A 23,977-nucleotide genomic window follows, 5' to 3' on the forward strand; every position below is an offset into this window, starting at 1 on the left:
CTCACTCACTCAGACTCACTCACTCACTCAGACTCACTCACTCACTCAGACTCACTCACTCAGACTCACTCACTCAGACTCACTCACTCAGACTCACTCACTCACTCAGACTCACTCACTCACTCAGACTCACTCACTCAGACTCACTCACTCAGACTCACTCACTCAGACTCACTCACTCACTCAGACTCACTCACTCAGACTCACTCACTCAGACTCACTCACTCAGACTCACTCACTCACTCAGACTCACTCACTCAGACTCACTCACTCAGACTCACTCACTCAGACTCACTCACTCAGACTCACTCACTCACTCAGACTCACTCAGACTCACTCACTCACTCAGACTCACTCACTCACTCAGACTCACTCAGACTCACTCACTCACTCAGACTCACTCACTCACTCAGACTCACTCAGACTCACTCACTCACTCAGACTCACTCACTCAGACTCACTCAGACTCACTCAGACTCACTCACTCACTCAGACTCACTCACTCACTCAGACTCACTCACTCAGACTCACTCACTCAGACTCACTCACTCAGACTCACTCACTCACTCAGACTCACTCACTCACTCAGACTCACTCACTCACTCAGACTCACTCACTCAGACTCACTCACTCAGACTCACTCACTCAGACTCACTCACTCACTCAGACTCACTCACTCACTCAGACTCACTCACTCAGACTCACTCACTCAGACTCACTCACTCAGACTCACTCACTCACTCAGACTCACTCACTCACTCAGACTCACTCAGACTCACTCAGACTCACTCAGACTCACTCACTCAGACTCACTCAGACTCACTCACTCACTCAGACTCACTCACTCAGACTCACTCAGACTCACTCACTCTGATGCCCTTCCCCATGTGAGGACACAGGGCAGCCGCGAGGGGCGGAGCTTCAGCCGCGAGGGGCGGGGCATCAGCAGCAGCAAGGGGCGGGGCATCAGCAGCCGCCAGGGGCGGGGCATCAGCAGCCGCCAGGGGCGGGGCATCAGCAGCCGCGAGGGGCGGGGCATCAGCAGCCACGAGGGGCGGGGCATCAGCAGCAGCAAGGGGCGGGGCATCAGCAGCAGCGAGGGGCGGGGCATCAGCAGCCGCCAGGGGCGGGGCATCAGCAGCCGCCAGGGGCGGGGCATCAGCAGCCGCGAGGGGCGGGGCATCAGCAGCAGCAAGGGGCGGGGCATCAGCAGCCGCGAGGAGCGGGGCATCAGCAGCAGCGAGGGGCGGGGCATCAGGAGCAGCGAGGGGCGGGGCAGCAGCAGCAGCGAGGGGCGGGGCATCAGCAGCAGCGAGGGGCGGGGCATCAGCCACGGGGGGCGGGGCATCAGCAGCGAGGGGCGGGGAATCAGCCGCGAGGGGCGGGGCTTCAGCCGCGCTGGGTGGTCCAGCGATGAGGAGCCGGGCAGCTCCAAACCTCATTAGCATAATTAATGCGTGACGTAGCACGCCCTCGTGGTTCATGGTTCTATCTCATTAACATAATTTATGTGCCGCCACCCAATTGGTCCGTGCAAGCATTGACGACATGAACATAAATTTTGATTTAAAGCTTTCGTGACTGCAGTAATTCATATTCTTAGTTTTTTCGGTAAAGTCACGTTGAAGAGAAACAACAAAAAATATATAAAACAATAAAAACATTCTCACGACGTTTCGACCATAACTCAAACGGTCATCATCAGGTGTGTCGGTTTGCATAAATTTATTTTGAAAACGGCATATTTATTTATATATATATAAAAAAATAACGTTTGCGTCACGCGCAACGATTGGCAGTTTGCCCAGGACTAGTCCATCTATAAAAATAGACATTAACATAATGTATGTTTGACGTCACGCACCCCCCCCCATCCGTGACCCACGCATGCTCCGCGACCTCATCAACATAATTTACGCGTGGCGCCGTACACCACATTGGCCCATGCCAAGCGTCAATCGCAATTAACATAATTTATGTGAGGAGGGTTTTTATTATTGCTGCCGCTGAACATTAACATAATTTATGTGAGGAGGGTTTTATTATTATCGCTGCCGCTGAACATTAACATAATTTATGTGAGGAGGGTTTTATTATTGTTGCTGCCGCTGAACATTAACATAATTTATGTTTGACGAAGTGGCTGCAGATGCCAGCGGATTCCTCCGCTGCTGAAACAATTTAAATAAATAAACACATTGCCCCTCGTGGTCCTGAGTGCTCATTAACATAATTTATTCCGGTAGAAGTCTTCCGTAACCGGTAGGAGTCTTCCGGCAGAGGAATTGGCGTTCATTTACCCCTCATTCCGCCTACTTCCCAAACCGGTAGACATCTTCCGGAAGTGAAGTCCGGGTTCAGTAACTCCCCATCAACGTCTTCCTAAACCGGTAGACATCTTCCAGAAGAGAAGTCCGTGTTCAGTAACCCCTCTTCTACGTCTTCCCAAACCGGTAGACATCTTCCGGAAGAGATTTCTTCCTTAAACGGTAGACGTCTTCCGGCAGAGCAGCTCGCGTTCAGTAACCCTCTACCGATTCCGGCAGATGTCCTACCGCAGAGCGGTGGCCATCTTCCTAACCCAGCAGACATCTTCCGGAAGACATCTTCCTAATCCGGTAGATATCTTCGGAAACAGGCAGACGTCTTCCGGCAGAGTAGCCCGCGTTCAATAACCCGCCCGCTACCGATTCCGGCAGACGTCTTCCGGCAGAGAGGAATGAATGGGCGTGGTGCCGCTGATGCTGATTCTGGCGCTGGTGCCGGAACGTCGGCTGCAGCGACTGCAGCTGCTGGAGCCACGGCAGGAGGAGAGGGAGGTGGACGAGGCGGTGGCGGTGGCTGGCGGTGGTGAGGATCAGCAGCTGCATCATCATCATCAGCTTCATCATCAGCATCAGCTGCACCATCATCATCAGCTGCATCATCATCACCACCACCATCATCAGCTGCACCATCCTCATCAGCTGCATCATCATCAGCTGCATCATCATCATCATCCTTAGCTGCACCACCATCATCAGCTGCATCATCACCACCACCATCATCAGCTGCACCATCACCATCAGCTGCATCATCATCACCACCACCATCATCAGCTGCATCATCACCACCACCATCATCATCACCACCACCATCATCAGCTGCATTACCATCAGCTGCATTATCATCATCAGCTGCATCATCATCATCATCACTACCACCATCATCAGCTGCACCATCACCATCAGCTGCATCACCATCATCATCAGCTGCACCATCATCAGCTGCATCATCACCACCACCATCATCAGCTGCATCATCACCACCACCATCATCACCACCACCATCATCAGCTGCATCACCATCAGCTGCATCATCATCAGCTGCATCATCATCACTACCACCATCATCAGCTGCACCATCACCATCAGCTGCATCACCATCATCATCAGCTGCACCATCACCATCAGCTGCATCATCATCATCACCACCATCATCAACTGCATCATCACCATCAGCTGCACCATCATCATTAGCTGCATCATCATCATCATCATCACCACCATCATCAGCTGCATCATCATCATCACCATCATCAGCATCATCACCATCGTCAGCTACACCATCATCAGCAGCTGCATCATCATCACCATCATCATAAGCTGCATCATCATCATCAGCTGGATCATCACCATCATCAGCATCATCATCAGCAGCAGCTGCATCATCATGATCAGCTGCATTATCATCATCATCATCACCATCAGCTGCATCATCATCAGCATCGCCACCATCATCATCAGCATCATCAGCAGCTGCATCATCATGATCAGCTGCATTATCATCATCACCATCAGCAGCATCATCAGCTGCACTCACTCACCCACTCACTCACCCTCTCACTCACTCACCAACTCACCCACCCACTCACTCATCCACCCACTCACTCACTCATCCACCCACTCACTCACCCACTCACTCACCCACCCACTCACTCACCCACTCACTCACCCACTCACTCACTCACCCACTCACCCACCCACTCACTCACCCACTCACTCACTCATCCACCCACCTACCCCCTCACTCACTCACCCATCCACTCACTCACCCATCCACCCACTTATTCACTCACCCACCCACTCACTCACTCACCCACCCACCCACTAACCCACTCACCCACCCACTCACCCACCCATCCACTCACCCACTCACTCACTCACCCACCCACCCACTCACCCACTCACCCACTCATTCACTCACCCATCCACTTACCCACCCACTCACTCACCCACTCACTCACCCATCCACCCACATACTCACCTATCCACTCACTCACCCTTCCACCCACCCACTCACTCACCCACCCACTCACTCACCCACCCACTAACTCAGTCACCCACTCACTCACCCACTCACTCACTCACCCACTCACTCACTCACCCATTCACTCACCCACTCACTCACCCACTCACTCACTCACCCAACCACTCACCCACTCACTCACCCATTCACTCACCCACTTACTCACTCACTCACCACTCACTCACTCATCCACACACTCACTCATTCACTCACCCACTCACCCACTCACTCACCCATCCACTTACCCACCCACCCACTCACTCACCCACTCACCCACTCATTCACTCACCCATCCACTTACCCACCCACTCACTCACCCACTCACTCACCCATCCACCCACATACTCACCTATCCACTCACTCACCCTTCCACCCACCCACTCACTCACCCACCCACTCACTCACCCACCCACTCACTCAGTCACCCACTCACTCACCCACTCACTCACTCACCCACTCACTCACTCACTCACCCATTCACTCACCCACTCACTCACCCACTCACTCACTCACCCAACCACTCACCCACTCACTCACCCATTCACTCACCCACTTACTCACTCACTCACCACTCACTCACTCATCCACACACTCACTCATTCACTCACCCACTCACCCACTCACTCACCCATCCACTTACCCACCCACCCACTCACTCACCCACTCACTCACTCACTCATCCACCCACTTACTCACCTATCCACTCAATCACCCTTCCACCCACTCACTCACCCACCCACTCACCCACCCACTCAACCATTCACTCACTCACCATTTCACACACCCAGCCACTCACTCACCCACTCACCCACTCACCCACTCACCCACTCACTCACTCACCCACTCACTCACTCACCCACTCACTCACCCACTCACTCACTCACTCACCCACTCACTCACCCACTCACTCACTCACCCATTCACTCACTCACACACACACAAAGAACCCCCAGGTAGCCTCTAGCAGAGGTGTAAGGGCAAGAGCGGTTCGAAGCACACAGACACACAAACACACACACAAACTCTACACTACACTATACACTACACTACTATACACTACACTATACACTACTATACACTACACTATACACTACACTACTATACACTACACTACTATACACTACACTATACACTACACTATACACCACACTATACACTACACTACTATACACTACACTATACACTACTATACACTACACTATACACTACACTACTATACACTACACTACTATACTCTACACTATACACTACACTATACACTACACTATACACTACACTACTATACACAACACTATACACTCCACTACACTACTATACACTACACTATACACTACACTACACTGCTATACACTACACTATACACTACACTACACTACTATACACTACACTATACACTACTATATACTACACTACTATACACTACACTATACACTACACTACACTATACACTACACTACTATATACTACACTTCACTATACACTCTATACTACACTATACACTACACTACTATACACTACACACTACACTACACTACTATATACTACACTATACACTACACACTACACTACTATACACTACACTATACACTACACTACTACACACTACACTGCACTATACACTACACTACTATATACTATACACTACACTATACACTACACTACTATACACTACACTACTATACACTACACTATACACTACACTATACACTACACTATACACCACACTATACACTACACTACTATACACTACACTATACACTACTATACACTACACTATACACTACACTACTATACACTACACTACTATACTCTACACTATACACTACACTATACACTACACTATACACTACACTACTATACACAACACTATACACTCCACTACACTACTATACACTACACTATACACTACACTACACTGCTATACACTACACTATACACTACACTACTATACACTACACTATACACTACTATATACTACACTACTATACACTACACTACACTATACACTACACTACTATATACTACACTTCACTATACACTCTATACTACACTATACACTACACTACTATACACTACACACTACACTACTATATACTACACTATACACTACACACTACACTACTATACACTACACTATACACTACACTACTACACACTACACTGCACTATACACTACACTACTATATACTATACACTACACTATACACTACACTACTATACACTACACTACTATACACTACACTATACACTACTATACACTACACTATACACTATACTACTATATACTACACTATACACTACACTACTATACACTACACTATACACTACTATACACTACACTATACACTACACTATACACTACTATACACTACACTATACACTACTATACACTACACTATACACTACACTACTATACACTACACTACACTATACACTACACTATACACTGCACTACACTATACACTACTATATACAACACTACACTACTATATACTACACTATACACTACACTATACACTACACTACTATATACTACACTACTACACACTACACTACACTATACACTACACTATACACTACACTATACACTACACTATACACTACTACACTACTATATACTACACTATACACTACACTATACACTACTATACACCACACTACTACACACTACACTACTATACACTACACTACTATACACTACACTACTACTATACACTACACTAAACACTACAATACTATACACTACTACTATACACTACACTATACACTACAATACTATACACTACACTATACACTACTATACACTACACTATACACTACACTATACACTACACACTACACTATACACTACACTACACACTACACTATACACTACACTATACACTACTATACACTACTACACTACTATACACTACACTATACACTACTACACTACTATACACTACACTGTACACTACACTATACACTACTACACTACCATACACTACACTACTACACACTACACTACTATACACTACAGTATACACTACACTACTATACACTACACTATGATACACTACACTACTACACACTACACTATACACTACAATACTATACACTACTACTATACACTACAATACTATACACTACTACTATACACTACACTATACACTACACTACTATACACTACACTACTATACACTACACTATTCACTACACTACTATACACTACACTATACACTACACTATACACGACACTAAACACTACTATACACTACACTACTACACACTACACTACTATACACTACACTACTATACACTACACTACTACTATACACTACACTATACACTACACTATACACTACACTATACACTACACTACACTATACACTACACTACACACTACACTATACACTACACTATACACTACTATACACCACACTATACACTACACTATACACTACACTATACACTACACTACTATACACTTCACTATACACTACACTATACACTACACTATACACTACACTATACACTACACTCCTATACACTACACTACTATACACTACACTATACACTCCACTACACTACTATACACTACACTATACACTACACTACACTGCTATACACTACACTATACACTACACTATACACTACACTGCTATACACTACACTATACACTACACTATACACTACACTATACACTACACTACACTACTATACACTACACTATACACTACTATATACTACACTACTATACACTACACTATACACTACACTACACTATACACTACACTACTATATACTACACTTCACTATACACTCTATACTACACTATACACTACACTACTATACACTACACACTACACAACACTACTATATACTACACTATACACTACACACTACACTACTATACACTACACTATACACTACACTACTACACACTACACTGCACTATACACTACACTACTATATACTATACACTACACTATACACTACACTACTATACACTACACTACTATACACTAGACTATACACTACTATACACTACACTATACTACTATATACTACACTATACACTACACTACTATACACTACACTATACACTACTATACACTACACTATACACTACACTATACACTACTATACACTACTATACACTACACTATACACTACACTACTATACACTACACTACACTATACACTACACTACACTATACACTACTATATACAACACTACACTACTATATACTACACTATACACTACACTACTATATACTACACTACTACACACTACACTACACTATACACTACACTATACACTACACTATACACTACACTATACACTACTATACACTACACTATACACTACTACACTACTATATACTACACTATACACTACACTATACACTACTATACACCACACTACTACACACTACACTACTATACACTACACTACTATACACTACACTACTACTATACACTACACTATACACTACAATACTATACACTACACTATACACTACAATACTATACACTACACTATACACTACTATACACTACACTATACACTACACTACACACTACACTACACTATACACTACACTATACACTACACTACACACTACACTATACACTACACTATACACTACTATACACTACTACACTACTATACACTACACTATACACTACTACACTACTATACACTACACTGTACACTACACTATACACTACTACACTACTATACACTACACTACTACACACTACACTACTATACACTACAGTATACACTACACTACTATACACTACACTATGATACACTACACTACTACTATACACTACACTATACACTACAATACTATACTCTACTACTATACACTACAATACTATACACTACTACTATACACTACACTATACACTACACTATACACTACACTACTATACACTACACTACTATACACTACACTATTCACTACACTACTATACACTACACTATACACTACACTATACACTACACTACTACACACTACACTACTATACACTACACTACTATACACTACACTACTACTATACACTACACTATACACTACACTATACACTACACTACACTATACACTACACTATACACTACACTATACACTACTATACACCACACTATATACTAAACTGCTATACACTACACTATACACTACACTATACACTACACTATACACTACACTATACACTACACTACTATACACTTCACTATACACTACACTATACACTACACTATACACTACACTATACACTACACTACTACACACTACACTAAACACTACACTATACACTACACTATACACTAAAATATACACTACAATATACACTATACACTACACTATACACTACACTATACACTACACTACACTATACACTACACTATACACTACACTATACACTACTATACACTACACTATACACTACACTATACACTACTATACACTACACTATACACTACACTATACACTACACTATACACTACACTACTACACACTACACTATACACTACACTATACACTACACACTATACACTACACTATACACTTCACTATACACTACACTATGCACTACTATACACTATACACTACACTATACACTACACTATACACTACACTATACACTACACTACACACTACACTATACACTACAATATACACTACACTATACACTACACTATACACTACACTACTACACACTACACTATACACTACACTATACACTACACACTACACTATACACTACACACTACACTACACACTACACTATACACTACACTATACACTACACTACTATATACTATACACTACACTATACACTACACTATACACTACACTACTATATACTACTATACACTACACTATACACTACACTACTATATACTGTACACTACACACTACACTATACACTACACTATACACTACACTACACACTACACTACACTATACACTACACTATACACTACACTATACACTACAATATACACTATACACTACACTATACACTATACTATACACTACACTATACTACACACTACACTACACTATACACTACAATATACACTACACTATACACTACACTATACACTACACTATACACTACACTATACACTACACTATACACTACACTATACACTACACTATACACTACACTATACACTACTATACACTACACACTACACTATACACTACACACTACACTACACACTACACTATACACTACACACTACACTACACACTACACTATACACTACACTATACACTACACTATACACTACACTACACACTACACTACACACTACACTATACACTACACTATACACTACTACACTACACTATACACTACACTATACACTACACTATACACTACACTATACACTACACTATACACTACACTACTATACACTACACTATACACTACACTATACACTACACTATACACTACACTATACACTACACTACTATACACTACACTATACACTACACTATACACTACACTATACACTACACTATACACTACACTATTTTCTATTACATTGTACCCTGCACTGTACACTACAGTGTACACTACACTGTCTAATGTAGGCTGTGCCCCGCCCCCTCTCTCAGGTGATTGGACGCCTGAGGCTCCGCCCCCTCTCTCAGGTGATTGGACACCTGAGGCTCCGCCCCCTCTCTCAGGCGATCGGACGCCTGAGGCTCCGCCCCCTCTCTCAGGTGATTTGACGCCTGAGGCTCCGCCCCCTCTCTCAGGTGGTTTGACGCCTGAGGCTCCGCCCCCTCTCTACAGGTGATTGGACGCCTGAGGCTCCGCCCCCTCTCTCTCGGGTGATTTGACGCCTGAGGCTCCGCCCCCTCTCTCAGGTGATTGGACGCCTGAGACTCCGCCCCCACTGCAATAGTCGGGAGGGCGGGACTCCCTGCCTCTACGTGCAACCGGATTGCGCAACCGGATTGCGCAACTACGAGACGCAACCGCTCGCAACTACTACACGCAACTCCGACACGCAACTAACACGCAACTAACACGCAACTAACACGCAACTAACACGCAACTCCGACACGCAACTCCGACACGCAACTAACACGCAACTAACACGCAACTAACACGCAACTGTGACACGCAACTAACACGCAACTAACACGCAACTAACACGCAACTCCGACACGCAACTCCGACACGCAACTAACACGCAACTAACACGCAACTGTGACACGCAACTAACACGCAACTGTGACACGCAACTAACACGCAACTGTGACACGCAACTGTGACACGCAACTAACACGCAACTGTGACACGCAACTGTGACACGCAACTAACACGCAACTGTGACACGCAACTAACACGCAACTAACACGCAACTAACACGCAACTAACACGCAACTGTGACACGCAACTGTGACACGCAACTAACACGCAACTGAGACATGCAACTAACACGCAACTAACACGCAACTAACACGCAACTGTGACTCGCAACTCCTGATACTACAACTATCACTGATAATAGTACTGGTACTACAACTATCACTGATAATAGTACTGGTACTATAACTATCACTGATAATAGTACTGATACTACAACTATCACTGATAATAGTACTGATACTACAACTATCACTGATAATAGTACTGATCCTATAACTATCACTGATAATAGTACTGATACTACAACTATCACTGATAATAGTACTGATACTACAACTATCACTGATAATAGTACTGATACTACAACTATCACTGATAATAGTACTGATACTACAACTATCACTGATAATAGTACTGATACTACAACTATCACTGATAATAGTACTGATACTACAACTATCACTGATAATAGTACTGATACTACAACTATCACTGATAATAATACTGATACTACAACTATCACTGATAATAGTACTGGTACTATAACTATCACTGATAATAGTACTGATACTACAACTATCACTGATAATAGTACTGATACTACAACTATCACTGATAATAGTACTGATCCTATAACTATCACTGATAATAGTACTGATACTACAACTATCACTGATAATAGTACTGATACTACAACTATCACTGATAATAGTACTGATACTACAACTATCACTGATAATAGTACTGATACTACAACTATCACTGATAATAGTACTGATACTACAACTATCACTGATAATAGTACTGATACTACAACTATCACTGATAATAGTACTGATACTACAACTATCACTGATAATAGTACTGGTACTACAACTATCACTGATAATAGTACTGATACTATAACTATCACTGATAATAGTACTGGTACTACAACTATCACTGATAATAGTACTGATACTACAACTATCACTGATAATAGTACTGGTACTACAACTATCACTGATAATAGTACTGATACTATAACTATCACTGATAATAGTACTGATACTACTGCTGATACTACAACTATCACTGATAATAGTACTGGTACTACAACTATCACTGATAATAGTACTGATACTACTGCTGATACTACTGCTGATACTACAACTATCACTGATAATAGTACTGATCCTACAACTATCACTGATAATAGTACTGATACTACTGCTGATACTACAACTATCACTGATAATAGTACTGATACTACAACTATCACTGATAATAGTACCGATACTACTGCTGATACTACAACTATCACTGATAATAGTACTGATACTACAACTATCACTGATAATAGTACTGATACTACTGCTGATACTACAACTATCACTGATAATAGTACTGATACTACAACTATCACTGATAATAGTACTGATACTACTGCTGATACTACAACTATCACTGATAATAGTACTGATACTATAACTATCACTGATAATAGTACTGATACTACTGCTGATACTACAACTATCACTGATACTAGTACTGATACTACAACTATCACTGATAATAGTACTGATACTACAACTATCACTGATAATAGTACTGATACTATAACTATCACTGATAATAGTACTGGTACTACAACTACCACTGATAATAGTACTGATACTATAACTATCACTGATAATAGTACTGATACTACAACTATCACTGATAATAGTACTGATACTACAACTATCACTGATAATAGTACTGATCCTATAACTATCACTGATAATAGTACTGATACTATAACTATCACTGGTAATAGTACTGATCCTATAACTATCACTGATAATAGTACTGGTACTACAACTATCACTGATAATAGTACTGATACTACAACTATCACTGATAATAGTACCGCTGATACTACTGCTGATACTATAACTATCACTGATAATAGTACTGATACTACAACTATCACTGATAATAGTACTGGTACTACTGCTGATACTACAACTATCACTGATAATCGTACTGATCCTACTGCTGATACTACAACTATCACTAATAATAGTACTGATACTACTGCTGATACGACTGCTGATACTACAACTATCACTGATAATAGTACTGATACTACTACTGATACTACAACTATCACTGATAATAGTACTGATCATACTGCTGATACTAGAACTATCACTGATAATAGTACCGCTGATACTACTGCTGATACTACAACTATCACTGATAATAGTACTGATCCTACTGCTGATACTACAACTATCACTGACAATAGTACTGATACTATAACTATCACTGATAATAGTACTGGTACTACAACTTTCACTGATAATAGTACCGCTGATCCTACTGCTGATACTACAACTATCACTGATAATAGTACTGATACTACTGCTGATACTACAGCTATCACTGATAATAGTACTGATACTACTGCTGATACTATAACTATCACTGATAATAGTACCGCTGATCCTACTGCTGATACTACAACTATCACTGATAATAGTACTGATACTACTGCTGATACTACAACTATCACTGATAATAGTACTGATACTACTGCTGATACTACAACTATCACTGATAATAGTACTGATACTACTGCTGATACTACAACTATCACTGATAATAGTACTAATACTACTGCTGATACTACAACTATCACTGATAATAGTACTGATCCTACAACTATCACTGATAATAGTACTGATCCTACAACTATCACTGATAATAGTACTGATACTACAACTATCACTGATAATAGTACCGCTGATCCTACTGCTGATACTACAACTATCACTGATAATAGTACTGATACTACTGCTGATACTACAACTATCACTGATAATAGTACTGATACTACTGCTGATACTACAACTATCACTGATAATAGTACCGCTGATACTACTGCTGATACTACAACTATCACTGATAATAGTACCGCTGATACTACTGCTGATACTACAACTATCACTGATAATAGTACTGATACTACTGCTGATACTACAACTATCATTGATAATAGTACTGATACTACTGCTGATACTACAACTATCACTGATAATAGTACTGATACTACTGCTGATAATAGTACCGCTGATACTACTGCTGATAACAGTACCGCTGATACTACCTACTGCTGATACTACCGCTGCTGATACTACAACTACTGATACTACAGCTGCTGATAGTACCGCTGATACTACTGCCGATACTACTGCTGATACTACTGCTGATACTACAACTACTGATACTACTACCGATAGTACTACTGATACTACTACTGATACTACTACTGCTGAAACTACTACCACTGATACAACTACTGCTGATACTACTGCTGATACTACTACCACTTATACTACTATCACTGACACTACTACTACTGATACTACTACCGCTGATACTACTACTGCTCATACTACTGCTGTTACTACTATCACTGATACTACTACCGCTGATACTACTACCGCTGATACTACTACTGCTGAAACTACTACCGCTGATACTACTACCGCTGATACTACTACCGCTGATACTACTATCACTGACACTACTATCGCTGATACTACTACCGCTGATACTACTATCGCTGATACTATCACTGATACTACTACCGCTGATACTACAACTGCTGTTACTACTACCGCTGATACTACTACCGCTCATACTACTACCGCTGATACTACTACTGTTGTTACTACTACCGCTGATACTACTACCGCTGATACTACTACCGCTGATACTACTACCGCTCATACTACTACTGCTGATACTACTACTGCTGATACCTACCGCTGATACTACTACCGCTCATACTACTACTGCTGATACTACTACTGCTGATACCTACCGCTGATACTACTACCGCTCATACTACTACCGCTGATACTACTACCGCTCATACTACTACTGCTGATACTACTACTGCTGATACCTACCGCTGATACTACAACTGCTGGTACTACTACTGCTGATACTACTGCTGTTACTACTATCGCTGATACTACTACCACTGATACTACTATCACTGATACTACTACTGCTGTTACTACTATCGCTGATACTACTACCACTGATACTACTACCGCTGATACTACTACCGCTCATACTACTATCACTGACACTACTATCACTGACACTACTACTGCTGTTACTACTATCGCTGATACTACTATCACTGATACTACTACCGCTGATACTACTATCACTGATACTACTATCACTGATACTACTACCGCTCATACTACTACCGCTGATACTACTACCACTGTTACTACTACCGCTGATACTACAACTGCTGTTACTACTACCGCTGATACTACTATCACTGATACTACTACCACTGATACTACTACCGCTGATACTACTACCGCTGATACTACTACCGCTGATACTACTACCGCTGTTACTACTACCGCTGATACTACTATCACTGACACTACTATCACTGACACTACTACTGCTGATACTACTACCACTGATACTACTACCACTGATACTACTATCACTGATACTACTACTGCTGTTACTACTACTGCTCATCCTACTACCGCTGATACTACTACCACTGATACTACTACCGCTGATACTACAACTGCTGTTACTACTACTGTTGTTACTACTACCACTGATACTACTACCGCTCATACTAATACCGCTGATACTACTACCGCTGATACTACTATCATTGATACTACTACTGCTGTTACTACTACTGCTGATACTACAACTGCTGTTACTACTACCACTGTTACTACTATCGCTGATACTACTACTGCTGATACTACTACTGATACTACTACTGCTGATACTACTGCTGATACTACTACCGCTGATACTACTACCACTGATACTACTATCACTGACACTACTATCACTGACACTCCTATCATTGACACTACTACTGCTGATACTACTATCACTGATACTACTACCGCTGATACTACTATCACTGATACTACTACCGCTGATACTACTACCACTGATACTACTACCGCTGATACTACTATCACTGATACTACTACCGCTGATACTACTACCGCTGATACTACTACTGCTGATACTACTACCGCTGATACTACAACTGCTGGTACTATGACTGGTACTATGACTGGTACTATTGATGTCGTAACTCAGGATACTAATCGACTCGCCAGTCTTGAGTTTTTCATCCTCGCTCCACACCACTGAGTAGCCCCACGTTGGATACGCACGGTGCGAGAGAAGTTAAAACGTAGATAATTCGCTAATACTATACACTACACTATACACTACACTATACACTACACTATACACTACACTATACACTATACTCTATTATATACGACACTACTATACACTACAATATACACTATACACTACACACTACTATACACTACACTATACACTACACTACACACTACACTATACACTACACTACTATACACTATACACTACACTATACACTACTATACACTACTATACACTACACTACACACTACTATACACTACACTATACACTACACTATACACTACACTATACACTACACTACACTATACACTACACTATACACTACTATACACTACACTTTACACTACTATACACTACACTATACACTACACTATACACTATACTCTATTATATACCACACTACTATACACTACTATACACTACAATATACACTATACACTACACTACACACTACTATACACTACACTATACACTACACACTACACTATACACTACACTACTATACACTATACACTACACTACTATACACTACTATACACTACACTACACACTACTATACACTACACTATACACTACACTATACACTACACTACACACTACACTATACACTACACTATACACTACTATACACTACACTACTATACACTACACTACTATACACTACACTATACACTACACTACACTATACACTACACTGCTATACACTACACTATACACTACACTATACACTACTATACACTACACTATACACTACACTACTATACACTACACTATACACTACACTATACACTACACTATACTCTATTATATACCACACTATACACACTACACTATACACTACACTACTATCCACTACACTATATACTACACTATACACTGCAATATACACTATACACTACACTATACACTACACTATACACTACACTATACACTACTACTACACTACTATACACTACACTATACACTACTACTACACTACTATATACTACTGTACACTACACTATACACTACACTATACACTACACTACTATACACTACACACTACACTACACTATACACTACACTACTACATACTACATTATACACTACACTACTACATACTACACTATACACTACACTACTATACACTACACTACTATACACTACACTACTATACACTACACTATACACTACTATACACTACACACTACACTACACTATACACTACACTACTATACACTACACTACATACTACACTATACACTACACTATACACTACTATACACTACACCATACACTACACTATACACTACTATACACTACACTACTATACACTACACTACTATACACTATACACTACACTACTATACATTACACTATAAACTACACTATACACTACACTATACACTACACTACTATAAACTACACTATAGACTACACTACTACATTATACACTACACTACGCTGCTACAGACACCACCACCACAACACCACCACAACACCACCACCACAACACCACCACAACACCACCATCACCACCCCCACCCCCACCACCACCACCATCACCGCCACCACCACCATCACCGCCACCACCACCATCACCGCCACCACCACACCACCACCACCCCCACCACCACCACCCCCACCACCACCACCACCACTACACCACAACACCAACACCACAACACCACCACCACAACACCACCGCCACCACCCCCACCACCACATCACAACACCACCACAACACCACCACCATCACCACCACCACCACCACAACACCACCACAACACCACCACCACCACCACCACAACACCACCACCATCACCACCACACCACCAACACCACCACAACACCACCACCATCACCACCACACCACCAACACCACCACAACACCACAACACCACCACCATCACCACCACCACCACCACAACACCACCACAACACCACCACCATCACCACCACCACCACCACCAACACCACCACCACAACCACCACAACACCACCACCACCACCACCGCCGCCGCCGCTGCGTGCGATGCTGCGATGATTTCCGATGGTGAAGACCGCGAGGAGGAGGAGGAGGAGGAGGCGGTCCAGGCGGTCGAGGCGGTCCAGGCGGTCCCCTCAGCGGCCTGTCCAGGCGAGCGGCAGGCCCCTCAGCGGCTGGCCCCCCACACGGCCCCCTGGCACTGTCTCTGCTGGCTGCCCATCGGCGCCGGCCTCCTGAGCCTCGGGCTGTGCGCCGCCGGTCTCAAGTGGGTCTTCGTCGACAGGATATTCGAGTCGTCCTCCTCATCCTCATCCTCCTCCTCATCATCCTCCTCCTCATCATCCTCATCGTCCGAGTCCGAGTCCGAGGCTCCGTCGGAGGCTCCGTCGGAGGCTCCGTCGGAGGCTTCTGGGGCGAGCGGAGGAGGAGGAGCAAAGGACAATGGAGGGGGAGGAGCAAAGGACAACAATGGAGGGGGAGGAGCAAAGGACAACAATGGAGGGGGAGGAGCAAAGGACAATGGAGGGGGAGGAGCAAAGGACAACAATGGAGGGGGAGGAGCAAAGGACAACGATGGAGGAGGAGCAAAGGACAACAATGGAGGAGGAGGAGCAAAGGACAACAATGGAGGAGGAGCAAAGGACAACAATGGAGGAGGAGCAAAGGACAACAATGGAGGGGGAGGAGCAAAGGACAACAATGGAGGAGGAGCAAAGGACAACAATGGAGGGGGAGGAGCAAAGGACAACAATGGAGGGGGAGGAGCAAAGGACAACAATGGAGGAGGAGCAAAGGACAACAATGGAGGAGGAGGAGGAGCAAAGGACAACAATGGAGGGGGAGGAGCAAAGGACAACAATGGAGGAGGAGGAGCAAAGGACAACAATGGAGGGGGGGGAGGAGCAAAGGACAACAATGGAGGGGTCAGTCCGTTGGCTCGGGAATTTCCGTCCACGGCCACTTGGACCACAACGGAGGTCACCCTCCGGAACGATGGCGATGGCGGTGGTGGTGGTGGTGGTGATGATGGTGGTGATGGTGGTGATGGTGGTGATGGTGGTGATGGTGGTGGTGATGGTGGTGGTGGTGGTGTTGATGGCATCACCGTGGATTCTACAGTGGAGAGTCAAGGAGGGGATGGTGAGCGCCTTGACCTCAACTTCCAGTGGCCCACCACCACCACCACCTCGTCCACCACCTCGTCCACCACCTCGTCCACCACCACCACATCCACCATCACCACCACTGTTCGCCATGGGCTGGAGGGGGAGGGGCCAGCGGGAGCCACGCCCACGCTTCCTGCCGAGGCCACGCCCACACTTCCTGCCGAGGCCACGCCCCCACTTCCTGCCGAGGCCACGCCCCTCGCCCCCCCTACGGCAGCGGCGGCTCCGCGCAGGAAATGTGAGCCGGCCAATCAGAGCGCTCGCTCACTCGCTCATTCGTTTACTCATTCATTGATTGACTCATTCATTCACTCAACTACTCGTTCATTGGTTCATTCATTAATTGACTCATTCATTCCTTCACTCAACTGCTCATTCATTGGTTCATTCATTGACTCATTCATTCACTCAACTACTCATTCATTGGTTCATTCATTAATTGATTCATTCATCCCTTCACTCAACTGCTCATTCATTGCCTCATTCAGTAATTGACTCATTCATTCCTTCACTCAACTACTCATTCATTGGTTCATTCATTGATTGACTCATTCATTCCTTCACTCAACTACTCATTCATTGGTTCATTCATTGATTGACTCATTCATTCAGTCAACTACTCATTAATTGGTTCATTCATTGATTCATTCATTCCTTCACTCAACTACTCATTCATTGGCTCATTCATTGATTGACTCATTCATTCCTTCACTCAACTACTCATTCATTGGTTCATTCATTGATTGACTCATTCATTCCTTCACTCAACTACTCATTCATTGGTTCATTCATTGATTGACTCATTCATTCAGTCAACTACTCATTAATTGGTTCATTCATTAATTGACTCATTCATTCCTTTAATCAACTACTCATTCATTGGTTCATTCATTGATTTGCTCATTCATTCCTTCACTCAACTACTCATTCATTGACTCATTCATTAATTGACTCATTCATTCCTTCACTCAACTACTCATTCATTGGTTCATTCATTGATTGACTCATTAATTCCTTCACTCGACTACTCATTCATTGGTTCATTCATTGATTGACTCATTCAATCAGTCAACTACTCATTCATTGGTTCATTCATTAATTGACTCATTCATTCCTTCAATCAACTACTCATTCATTGGTTCATTCATTGATTTGCTCATTCATTCCTTCACTCAACTACTCATTCATTGACTCATTCATTAATTGACTCATTCATTCCTTCACTCAACTACTCATTCATTGGTTTTATTGATTGACTCATTAACTCCTTCAATCAACTACTCATTCATTGGTTCATTCATTGATTGACTCATTCATTCCTTCACTCAACTACTCATTCAATGGTTCATTCATTGATGGACTCATTAATTCCTTCACTCAACTACTCATTCATTGGTTCATTCATTGATTGATTCATTCAGTCAACTACTCATTCATTGGTTCATTCATTAATTGACTCATTCATTCCTTCAATCAACTACTCATTCATTGGTTCATTCATTGATTGACTCATTCATTCCTTCACTAAACTGCTCATTCATTGGTTCATTCATTGATTGACTCATTCATTCCTTCACTCAACTACTCATTCATTGACTCATTCATTAATTGACTCATTCATTCAACTACTCATTCATTGGTTCATTCATTGATTGACTCATTCATTCAGTCAACTACTCATTCATCGGTTCATTCATTGATTGACTCATTCACTCAACTACTCATTCATTGGTTCATTCATTAATTGGCTCATTCATTGCTTCACTCAGCTACTCATTCATTGGTTCATTCATTGATTGACTCATTCATTCAGTCAACTACTCATTCATTGGTTCATTCATTAATTGACTCATTCATTCCTTCACTCAACTACTCATTCATTGACTCATTAATTAATTTACTCATTCATTCCTTCACTCAACTACTCATTCATTGACTCATTCATTGATTGACTCTTTCCTTCACTCAACTACTCATTCATTGACTCATTCATTAATTTAATAATTTATTCCTTCACTCAACTACTCATTCATTGACTCATTCATTGATTGACTCATTCCTTCACTCAACTACTCATTCATTTGACTCATTCATTAATTGAATAATTCCTTCCTTCACTCAACTGCTCATTCATTGACTCATTCATTAATTGACTCATTCATTCCTTCACTCAACTGCTCATTCATTGGTTCATTCATTGATTTGCTCATTCATTTCTTCACTCAACTATTCATTCATTGACTCATTCATTAATTGACTCATTCATTCCTTCACTCAACTGCTCATTCATTTGTTCATTCATTAATTGACTCATTCATTCACTCAACTACTCATTCATTGGTTCATTCATTGATTGACTCATTCATTCCTTCACTCAACTACTTATTCATTGGTTCATTCATTAATTGATTCATTCGTTCCTTCACTCAATTACTCATTCATTGGTTCATTCATTGGTTGACTCATTCATTACTTCACTTAACTACTCATTCATTGGTTCATTCATTGATTGACTCATTCATTGCTTCACTCAACTACTCATTCATTGACTCATTAATTAATTTACTCATTCATTCCTTCACTCAACTACTCATTCATTGACTTATTCATTATTTTAATAATTCATTCCTTCACTCAACTACTCATTCATTGACTCATTCATTGATTGACTCATTCCTTCACTCAACTACTCATTCATTGACTCATTCATTAATTGAAATAATTCATTCCTTCACTCAACTGCTCATTCATTGACTCATTCATTAATTGACTCATTCATTCCTTCACTCAACTGCTCATTCATTGGTTCATTCATTGATTGACTTATTCAATCCTTCACTCAACTACTCATTCATTGGTTCATTCATTGATTGACTCATTCATTCCTTCACTCAACTGCTCATTCATTGGTTCATTCATTAATTGACTCATTCATTCACTCAACTATTCATTCATTGGTTCATTCATTGATTGACTCATCCATTCCTTCACTCAACTGCTCATTCATTGATTCATTCATTGATTGACTCATTCATTCCTTCACTCAACTGCTCATTCATTGGTTCATTCATTGATTGACTCATTCATTCCTTCACTCAACTACTCATTCATTGACTCATTCATTGATTGACTCATTCATTCCTTAATTCAACTGCTCATTCGTTGGTTCATTCATTGAATGACTAATTAATTACTTCACTCAACTACTCGTTCATTAATTGACTCATTCATTCCTCCACTCCACTACTCATTCATTGACTCATTCATTAATTGACTCATTCATTCCTTCACTCAACTGTTCATTCATTGGTTCATTCATTGATTGACTCATTCATTCCTTCACTCAACTACTCATTCATTGGTTCATTCATTGATGGACTCATTAATTCCTTCACTCAACTACTCATTCATTGGTTCATTCATTGATTGACTCATTCATTCCTTCACTCAACTACTCACTCATTGACTCATTAATTAATTTACTCATGCATTCCTTCACTCAACTACTCATTCATTGACTCATTCATTAATTGACTCATTCATTCCTTCACTCAACTGCTCATTCATTGGTTCATTCATTAATTGACTCATTCATTTTTTCACTCAACTACTCATTCATTGGTTCATTCATTGATTTGCTCATTCATTTCTTCACTCAACTATTCATTCATTGACTCATTCATTAATTGACTCATTAATTCCTTCACTCAACTGCTCATTCATTGGTTCATTCATTGATTGACTTATTCAATCCTTCACTCAACAACTCATTCATTGGTTCATTCATTGATTGACTCATTCAATCCTTCACTCAACTGCTCATTCATTGGTTCATTCATTAATTGACTCATTCATTCACTCAACTATTCATTCATTGGT

At 41.7% G+C, this 23,977-nt stretch overlaps 1 protein-coding gene and 1 long non-coding RNA gene across 2 annotated transcripts in view; both read left to right on the forward strand.

Moving 5' to 3' along the window:
• The first annotated feature begins 2,557 nt into the window (after positions 1-2,557).
• LOC116957282 (uncharacterized) lies at positions 2,558-18,456 on the forward strand. Its single transcript, XR_012940671.1, has 3 exons — positions 2,558-2,850; positions 10,968-11,222; positions 18,376-18,456. It is a non-coding gene; the product is annotated as an uncharacterized LOC116957282 (long non-coding RNA).
• Positions 18,457-18,985: 529 nt separating this feature from the next.
• Positions 18,986-23,977, forward strand: part of LOC116957281 (uncharacterized) — a gene marked incomplete at its 3' end in the record, with an annotated part of 17,017 nt that continues 12,025 nt past the window's right edge. The window contains exon 1 of the mRNA XM_076064335.1: positions 18,986-20,336. Coding sequence (XP_075920450.1) covers positions 18,986-20,336 — 1,351 coding nt within the window. The remainder of the gene's footprint in view (positions 20,337-23,977) is intronic.

This window comes from Petromyzon marinus, unplaced genomic scaffold (genome assembly GCF_048934315.1).
Source record: "Petromyzon marinus isolate PM22_M1 ecotype Great Lakes invasive population unplaced genomic scaffold, UKy_Petmar_22M1.pri1.0 PM_Scaffold_393, whole genome shotgun sequence".
Lineage (NCBI taxonomy): Eukaryota > Metazoa > Chordata > Hyperoartia > Petromyzontiformes > Petromyzontidae > Petromyzon > Petromyzon marinus.